This window comes from Lolium rigidum, chromosome 3 (genome assembly GCF_022539505.1).
Source record: "Lolium rigidum isolate FL_2022 chromosome 3, APGP_CSIRO_Lrig_0.1, whole genome shotgun sequence".
Lineage (NCBI taxonomy): Eukaryota > Viridiplantae > Streptophyta > Magnoliopsida > Poales > Poaceae > Lolium > Lolium rigidum.
The window spans coordinates 130389199-130399018 of NC_061510.1; the positions used below are offsets into that span (position 1 = coordinate 130389199).

Here is a 9820-nt window from a genome sequence, read left to right on the forward strand (position 1 = left end):
CTGGGCGACAATGGCGGCGAGAAGTCCTGCTGGCGAGGGCGAGAGGACGGCGAGAAGTCCTGCTGGCAAGGGCGAGAGGACGGCGAGAAGTCCTGCTGGCGAGGGTGAGAGGACGGCGAGAAGTCCTGGTGCGGGGCGTTTCGAACGGTTTTGATCAGCACGATCTTATTATTTCGTGGACCAGTGGAGACGGTTTTGGTCCGCTGGTCCGCTCCGTTCAAAGATATGAGGGATTTCAGGCGTTGGATATATGGTTTGAAAGGCTCAGATTTGTTGGATGGGACGCTCTCGCCCTTTTAAAGTAGGGGAGATGAGGAGCGCATCAACAGTTCAGCAGCGCGGCAACTTTCTCTTATTTGCTTACCGCTGTCGATTCTAACCATTTCTCCATCAACAGTTCAACACATAAAAAAGATACAAGGTAAAACATCGGCTACCTTTCTCCTTAGAAAATACTTCCTCCGTTCCATATTTCTCTTGGCCCGGGTGCTGGTTGCATATGTGGCATCTACATTGTTCCTGTTGTTTCTGAAAAACAACTATGCAATAAATGTATTGTAGTATCTTTGTTCGTGAATATATGTCGTTCAATAATAAATGTGTAGTTCTTCCGGCTAGCACAGTCTACACATACCAAAGGCAAACTTGCTTCACATTTGGAATTACACAAAAAAAAAAATTATTCATCGGAAGAGGTCTGCGAATACTTTTGGGAAAACGTCGACTTTTGCTGGCTTATTTGGCAAAGAAAAATAGAGCCCTCGAACAACACCTAAGAATCTCATACTCTAGTAGTTAATGTACATTTAGAATGTCGACTAGAGATTTCTAAATTGAGTTTACAGCCCTAGAGAGGATTTATACAATTGAGATGAGAGCTCCGACTTAAGCTAAGTTGACATGTAAAGGCTATGTGAGCCGTATGCATCGATTGATGCAGAGGCAGGGGCTGCCCCATTTCGAAAAAAATGTAAACGCTATGTTGTACCCATCAACATATGATGCAAATGTGATTTAAATAACAAGCCGCTGGTTGTACCCATCAACGTATGATCGAGTTGTTGCACTCATTTGATGTGCCCGTCCATATATAACTGGTCCCATTGCATCATAGCGTAACTCACCAAGTCGCTTGCTTCTTGTCTCGTGTAATATTCCAAATATAATGAATGGATCGAATGGAGGGACAAAGGAAGAGAACTGTGATGCTCAAGTGAGTCTAATTAGTATGGGAAACTCCACAACGGAAGTGAGATGCATCGGAATTTTTTATTAGAGAGGTAGAGTCCTAGTATGCTATCTGCTTTCTGCTGGAACTCGTGGTTGATACATTTCTAGTGCTTGTGCTACCAAGTTGTATCGGCATCTGGGCATGCGTTGCAAGTAGTGGGTTTGAGCATGGATTAGCTGCCTTTGGCAACCTAAGAGACATTCTTTGCATATGTTGATATGCGTGCATGACATCACAAGCAAGTAGAAACCCTGTAACTCTTTATCATCGAAGCTCACGGGAGAGGGCTCCATGAGTGAACCTGTTGCGGTTATGTCGGATCATCACGTGAAAATTGAAGATATAAGTTCTGTTGGCACCGCTAGCTGTTCATTGTCGAACTTCTGCAGAGACTGGAGAAACTACGAAAAAAAACTGACCTTTCTATGTTCCTTGGGGACATAGAAGTATGTGTGCTCCTTCATATTTAAAGGATTGGGCTACACAACTTCCCCGTGCTTTCCCAAGCTGATGACCTACCGAAGCACTCTCACGAACAGAACCGCACCTGATAGGCTGATACTGCCAAAGGGTTTCAAATCACTACAGCAGTTTTAATGAATGATGAGGGGTGCATCAGCTCCGCGAAGCATCAAGGACAAAGTCTTTATGTTCCTTGGGAGTGAACATGAATCACTTACTTTCCTTTTTCTCTTCATGTTGTTTGTCCCTCTTGTTTCCTTGTTTTCATACTGCTTTCGTTTCTAACCATTTATCCTTCAACACATAAAATAGGTACAAGGTACAACGTCGTCTACCTTTCACCTTAGAAAATAAAACAACAACCTCACAACACATATGAACAAACACGTTCACTTCCCTTGAGCTTCCTCCAGGGCCACGACCATGAACCTAGAGAGGGGGCTGACGCACAACAAACACGTGCCACAATTTTCAAGTACTTCGACAATTTGCTACATCGGACAGAACACTAGAGGTATGCTTTGGCGTTTCTACTAAGATGTGCTGTTATTAGCCACACACAGTCCTTCAGAAGATGTACTCCGGTGTTTCCAGAGGGAATGGAGCCACCATGACCTCGAATGGTTTTCCTTCTGGTCGGCTCACCCTTACCAAAGAGAAAAACAGTGTATCAGATCATACATCAACACAGAAAAAGGAGATAATTTATATTTGTTAGCATACAAATATCACCAATGCTTAAGGAACACAATACAGCTACAGATGCCCAAATGAGTTCATTCCGTCAACTGCAACTTCCGTTCTGAGTTAGAGCATACCTCCCAGGCACAAATGTAAAAGAGCCCTCCACAGATCCAGTGCTGCCGCTCAACGGCGTGCAACTCTCATAGACGAACTCTTCCTGGCCTGGTAAAAGTAAAGGATACTGCAAAACACGAAACAAATCGCAACAATAACTACACTTTTTTCTCCTCGAGAAATAGCTGTACATTCAATAGTGAGGAATTTAGTTGTTTTGTGTGCTTCCAGCATACCTTCCCAATAACACCTTCCCCGTGCACATCCGAAACAACCCTGTCTCCACATCGAATGATCCAGTGGCGTGAGTGAAGCTGGCAGGAGGGATAGTAAACTCCACCTAGCATGCATGCCTCGGGAACTGACAAGCGAATGGAATAACTGTAGAGTGCATGTCCCATGCCTTGATGATGTTCTGGCGCAAAGACGGCAGATGCACGTACCTATAATCATCATATCTGTTAGCCCAAAGCTCCAATGGGACCATCCATAAGAATGTTTATAAGATGTCTACAGAAGTCATTAAATAAACGCACACAAAGTGTAAAGGCAAGATGTAATGTTGCAAATGAGGATTCAGAAAATTCAACACAAAGTGTTCTAAATAACATATGGCATGTAGAAGACAAGCTTAATTAAATGATGATGCAATCTGCAGTAACTAATATTTATCACCTTTACACCATTTGTTGTTGTTGACGTGCACATAGGGGGTGCTTCTGGATATAAGCAGATATACCTCGACGTCCTAAGTGGACGGATCTTGATCATGCCATTCTGTAATCGCCTAAGGTGCTCTTCCAACCACAAAAGTAATCCATCTTGAGGCATATCACTATTAGTTGGCTTTATCAATGATTTCGGTACGCATGGCATCATTTCTCCAGCTGGTAAGTTGGCTGTGCCAACATACAGTTCACCATTTGAACAATTGAGGAGGAACGATTTAGCATTATACCACGAGCTTGCTACTAAGACAAGATTCAGCCCATTGGAAAGACCTGGCTCATTCAAGTCAGCGTAAAATTCGTTTGTCTCTTCGACCATTTGCTCAAGTGATGACAGGTGCACATTTACACTGTGATCATAAAACACGTAGCCTCCTATTATGCCAAGAGGAGCCATGCGTACATTCTCAAGGTAGTTGTTACTAAAAGGCAGCTGACCATTGCAGAAACGGTACAATAACTTTGTGGGCATAGGAAGCTTGATACCAAGATCATCTTCTGCTGATCTTATCTGAGCTTCAGAAGCACCTTTACGCAAAGTTCCGAGTGACTCAGGAAAGTTTTCAGACAACCAGCTTTTCAATGAACTCCAAAATAATTTCACTCTCTTTACCAGAGGTAATGGGTACATACAAAAGGACTCCAACCAAACTTTATACGCATCCTGAAAAATCATTCAGTTTTTTTTATCATGGACATAACCAATTAACTGAAAGTGCAAAAATCACGTAGTCATTAATCAAAATTAAATGAAGTAACAACAATAATAATCATACGATAAAAAATGAACATTTAGACATCTCTACTACTATAATGTAGCCGTTTTGAATTTTGATTCATCAGCCCCTTCCAGTTTTCCGCCAAACACTTCTGAAGCCGTTACAGCCGTTGATTTGTACAAAAAAATAATCATGTGCTGTTCATCCGTTCTTGTCGGGCCAAATCCAACGGTGGCCGCCCGCCGGATTCACCTCTCCTTAAGGCGCAGTCCCGTGACCCATCTGAATGTTCTAGGAGCTAGCCGAATACTCTAGGGAACTACAATCAATGCAGACCTGCAGGTTCCAACGTGGGTGCTCTGATGCAACTATAAACATTTATTTTTACTTGGAGTCGACGTCTCATTCTGGAATCAACCAGGCACGACCAACAAATGACCATGAGTTAGCTAGCTAAAAGTTATTTTTTCTCTTAGGGTCTCTTTTCATTGTGTTGGAAATCTGGTAAGAAAGAAAAACTCATTTCTTCAGACCATTAGCTAAAATCCTTATTTTGTGGAACGGAACTTATACACGTATATGTTATCAGCAAATACAAAACATGTATGGTTATATTAAAAGGTTAAATACATTTACACTTTATGCATTCTGGAATTGTTTGACCGTCAACTTCTTATATCTTATTTATAACTCACTTAAAGTAAGAAATAAAATTTGATAAGTTAGTAGACGTAAAACTGACATGCTGAACGGTCAACATTTAATCGCAAACATATACATACTCATGCTGAACGGTCCAAACAAAAATTTAATTACTTTATGATAAAAGAATAACTATAATGATCTCAGTTTGTCATCTCTTCTATTTTTTCGAAAAAAAAATATTAATACTAAGAAGATATCAATGACGTCTAGCCTCGGCACTAACATAATCTAGAGCAAGTCTAGATACGGGGGATGCACACAACAAAAAAATAAAAGAAAAATGAAACTCACCTCGCCGAACCAAACAAACTTGCAGTAGCAATAGCAACACAAGTGGGGACGATGCCTCGACACAAAAAAAGCTTCTCCAAGAACGACGCCTCTAGGAAGGTAACTGTGCACAAACACTATTGTCGTCTAGACTAACCAACATGGTGAGATCAATCCTGGATTTCACCATCAAGAAGGTCCCATCTCCCGGCAATGCCTTCAACAAGGAGATAACTTGCGAGCCACCATTGCCAGGTACAACCACCGAAGATCAGAACTATGGTTTTCACCAAAGATGCTGAGCCACGGAACTCCAAGAGCACCGCCAAGAATGAAGTATGATATCACCACCACTTGGCACCGCTATCACCTAGCGATCTCACTCAGCATGAGTATGGTGAATCTCTAGCCACCGAACCACCTTCACATGCCTACCTCCGACCAAACCATGGTAAGCACAACAAATATACGTAATCGACATAACGCAAGGTAGCCGCGCATGTGGATCTTGGATCCGCCAATGGACCTCCGCCATCAGCAACAATGATGAGCCACCCCGATGTCACTGGACTCAGCACATCGACAGCCAAATATTGGCCAAAAGCTAGGGCTAGATCCCAGGGCCAATCGAGCGAGCACCTGAACTATCTTCCATGGCTGCACCATCTGCATGTTCACAGATTTTGGACGACCTCGGCCAAAACAACGACATGCCATGTTGGGACATCAACATCAAGGTCTTGGCTAGAAAAAGCTCGTGTATGTGGATAAATTGGATCTCTGGTAGATGCTGTAGCAGACTAGATGCTAGAAGAACGGAAAAAGAACAGAAAGGGTGGCTTGGGGTGGGGGTGGGGGAGAAGGGGTAAGGGAACACAGTGGAAGGGGCTGGCAGCGGTGTGCTCTTATACTGTACTTATATGAGTCAACGTGCAAAGCACGTGCTACTTACTAGTAGAACAAATATGGAGGTTCATAAGTGAACAATAGCAAAAGCAGGGTAACCAACATAATTTTTATCTTTATATAGAAAAACAATAATTCTATACATAATTCAATCTCCCATCACTCTTATATTTGCACTTGAAGCAAAGTAGACCAAACAGGGGTGCAATTTGTCAATATTACAGAATATCTCAAATAGTCTTGAGTTTATTGCACTGTTAAGAGTCTTGAGTTTATTGCACTGTTAAGCGCAGATATACAGTAAAAGGACTCACATGACACCCCAAACGCTGGACTGTAATACAATAACAGCAAACCATATAACATAAATAAGAATTATAGTCAGAACAAAATAACTAGTGCGAAGTTCAAGTATTGCCAAAAAGATCATGCATGTAGAGCTGTCAACAGACAGCTATTTGTCCAACATGCCACATTGGGTGCACCAGGTGCGTTGTGATATTTAGCTCAAATAGGCCGCTGCGAAGCACTTCGAGACAGAATAACATCAAACAGCATGGAACTTTGCATTCTGGTGGTGAATTGGATGCATGTGAAGCATCTATTTCATGCAGTATTAAGCAGAGTTTAGATGTGAACAGATTAAGGCATTGACATACTAAATTCCCTTCACTCTCATTCCATCCCTTTTAACAGAAACAGACGACCAGGAACTGCTCCATTGCCTACGAAATAACTGCTCCGAAATTAATGATTTAGCTTTTAATACATGCTATTTGCTATTCTTTCTTGTCTTTGTGCATCCCTGATAGAAAAGATGAACCAGGGATATGAATCGCGTAAAAGAAGAAAATAATTGAAGAGATTACTCAATCTCAAAAGGAGCTCCTGAAGGGTTTTTTAAGAAAGAATAACAAGTTTCTTTCGGAAACCAGATTATCGATACTAACAATGGCTAGGTTCGTGGTGATGGCACTAACTATGCTATAGCTGCAGCAACATAATTTTTTTTCAGATTTTGCAGCAAGGAAAGCCACAATGATGTTACATTTCCAATAAAACAGGACTTGTGTTTAGGATGGTGTAATTCTTATAAGACATTGTGCTACCAATACGTATCATAAAATATTCTTCAAGTTTTTGTATTTATTTTGTTATACACATGGCCTAATCTCGAATATCACAGCGGGCCTCCAACTTGTTAAGGTAAGACCCTAAACATGAATAACCATATCTCCCTTCCATACTGGATAAATTCACCATAATAGTGATGACCTTGAGCTAACAACGACAAGAGCATGCATTGAAAAAGATCATGGTGGCGAGGGAATACAGGTGAAACTCTGACAGACATTAGGCACTACGAGATGTTAACTCCACTCATACAAGGACTAGGGTATTGGAACACTAAGTATGGGTGTGAAGACTTAATTTATAATTAATTCTACTGTTTAGTTTATTCTTCTTATGTTATCATTTCCTTCACCTTGTAGTGGGTATGAATCTTATCTTCTGTAAATCGATTCCTACCTATTGAAACAGCATCATAAAAAACTAGCTCTGCAGCCTCCCCCTTCCTCTCTCTCATTTCCACACATCTAACTCTAATCATGTAGGATCATATATAACTGTTTGCCATGTGTTCCTGCTTTATCAAACGTTTGGATAAGTTATAAATATAGATCAATAGTTCAAGAATGAGACATTTGTCTAAATACAGACACCAAGTGGGGCATAGGCACAGTAGTATTCAGCAACCGCAGAAGGACTTGCCCCACTCAAACTTTCTGCTAAGTCCGGCCTCGCTCAGTTGGTTCGAAGTGTGGGTGTAAACACCCAGACCCAGGTTTGAGTCCACTTCAACTCAAATTGGGTGCCTATTTCTTCTGTCAATGGAAAGTTGCCTGTTTCCTCTTAGGTACTCTCATTTTGCTAAGCTGACACCCACAACCAAGAATACGCAGTAACAATATAGGTAAAGAATTCATTAAAAGTTCCACAATCCGCACACACAAGGAATCACATCACATCGCACACCCGTTGCTTCTTAATTCTTGTACTCGTGCAGGGGTTAAGTTAGGGGAAAGGAAAGTGGAGATCAAGCCAGCAGCAGACCTTGAAGGACGGGAGCGGGTGGTCGTCGGGGTCGATGGGCGCGTCGAGGCCGAGGTCTTGAGCGCAGAAGCGGCGCCAGAGGGCGTCATCGTCAACGGCGGCGCGCAGGTGCGTGCTGGCGCAGGCGAGCGCAGCCGCGGGGCGCGCGCCGGCCTTGGAGATTATAGTATCCAGGGCGAGTCCCTCCATACACTCCAGGCCCGCCGCCCCCGCGGGCTCCGTCGGCGGCGAAGCCATCACTGCGTGGCGTGGCGGGATGTTGGCGGTGTCACAGACTCAGAGCGGAGAGGAGGAGAGAATCAGAGGGGGGATTTTTTCTGCCACGGGCCCACGGCACAGAGAGAAAGAAACAGGCGAAAAAAGGTCGTTATCTGGATAACAGGTTCCCTTTTCAATATGTGTTTCTGAAATTTATAAAATACTTTTTTTGATAAAGGAAATATAATAATATGGAGAGATACCAAATACACCCAGTCCCTGCAACAACGCAATACCTTAGTACGGATGCACACAACAAAAAAAAGAAACTAAGAAAATAAAATCGGGAGTGGCGATTTGGCTCCCGGGAGCATTTGCTCCCGGTTTTTTCAAAAAAATAGAAAAAAACGAAAATTTATCAAAAAATTCTGAAAAAAATCATGCACGTACCTGATCATGGCACGCACCAACGTGTAAAATGTCGTTGCAAAATGTCGTCGTATGCGCCCTGGACAAAAATGACAAATTTCTGACATGAAATGAGATCCAAAAATTTGAATCTCAGATCTGGAAATTTGTCATTTTTGCCCAGGACGCATACGATGACATTTCGCAGCGAAATTTCACAAGGTGGTGCGTAGGCATGATTTTTTTCGGAATTTTTTGAAAAGTTTTGAAAAATAAAATTTGCTCCCCAAAAATCCGGGAGCAAATGCTCCCGGGAGCCAAGACGAATTTCCGAATAAAATCCCGTTATGGTATTCCAGCCCTAGCAGCAACAATACAATCACCCCGAAAACAACACCTAAATTTCAGACTCTCCAAAACCGACGCCTTCAAGAAGGAAACAATGCACAAGCACCATCGTCGTCGTCCGATCAAAGATCTTGAATTTTCACCTTGAAAATAGTCCCCGCTCTCAAAACAATGTCTTCAACAAGATCATTATCAGGCATAAACAATTAATGTTAGACCTTGAATTTTCACCGTGAAAGATAAGACTATGAACTTCACCTGTGCTGTCGCCCCCACTAACATACTGATGCCGTGAAACCCAGAACAGCAAGCAAATCTCTCAACAGCGCAGAGACTCGAACATCCATTGCTAGTCTTCCAATCCGACCTTCATGATATTCTCCACCTCTAACTTCACCATGGACTAAAATATCACCTAATGGCAAAGATCTTCCTACCGCTCCCCGATAACCCACAAGTATAGGGGATCGTAACGATCTTCAAGGGAAGTAAGATCCAAATTTATTGATTCGACATAAGGGGAGCTAAAGAATACTTACAAGTCTTCACAGCGGAGTTGTCGATTCAGCTGCACCTGAAAAAGCACTAGTAACAGCGGTGATGTGAAAGCAGTAGTAATATGAGAGCAATAGCAATAGTAACACAGCAGCAGAGTAGCACGTAGGAGATGGCGACAGAAAGTATTCCAGGTGCGGAGTTGACTGTAGAGAAATGATGATGAGAGAAGGACCGGGCTTTCCAGCTATCTACACTAGTGGTAACTCTCCAAACAAATAACATGTATTGGGTGAACAAATTACAGTTGGACAATTGATAATTGTGAGGGCATGACAATGCATGCTATGATAAGAATAAGTTTACTGTAGTATTTAATTGTGCATTACAACATAATACATAGACCGTAACCCAATTGCGGGTTATCATACGAACCC

General features: G+C 42.3%; 1 protein-coding gene across 1 annotated transcript; it reads right to left on the minus strand.

Moving 5' to 3' along the window:
• Positions 1-1966: 1966 nt before the first annotated feature.
• LOC124702328 (F-box protein SKIP16-like) lies at positions 1967-8195 on the minus strand. The gene is made up of 5 exons (XM_047234458.1): positions 7935-8195; positions 3167-3883; positions 2728-2934; positions 2512-2618; positions 1967-2339 (listed from the first exon to the last, which is right to left on the minus strand). Exons 1-5 carry the CDS (start codon positions 8169-8171, stop codon positions 2261-2263), a joined length of 1347 nt encoding a protein of 448 aa, XP_047090414.1. The 5' UTR covers positions 8172-8195; the 3' UTR covers positions 1967-2260.
• Positions 8196-9820: the final 1625 nt, after the last annotated feature.

Excerpts from the sequence above, each read along its gene's own strand:
- LOC124702328 (XM_047234458.1), bottom strand. The coding sequence starts at position 8,171 with ATGGCTTCGCCGCCGACGGAGCCCGCGGGGGCGGCGGGCCTGGAGTGT. Across the intron at positions 3,884-7,934 it reads ACCCGCTCCCGTCCTTCAAG|GATGCGTATAAAGTTTGGTT; the intron begins GTCTGCTGCTGG and ends ATGATTTTTCAG. Across the intron at positions 2,935-3,166 it reads CAACAACAAATGGTGTAAAG|GTACGTGCATCTGCCGTCTT; the intron begins GTGATAAATATT and ends TGATGATTATAG.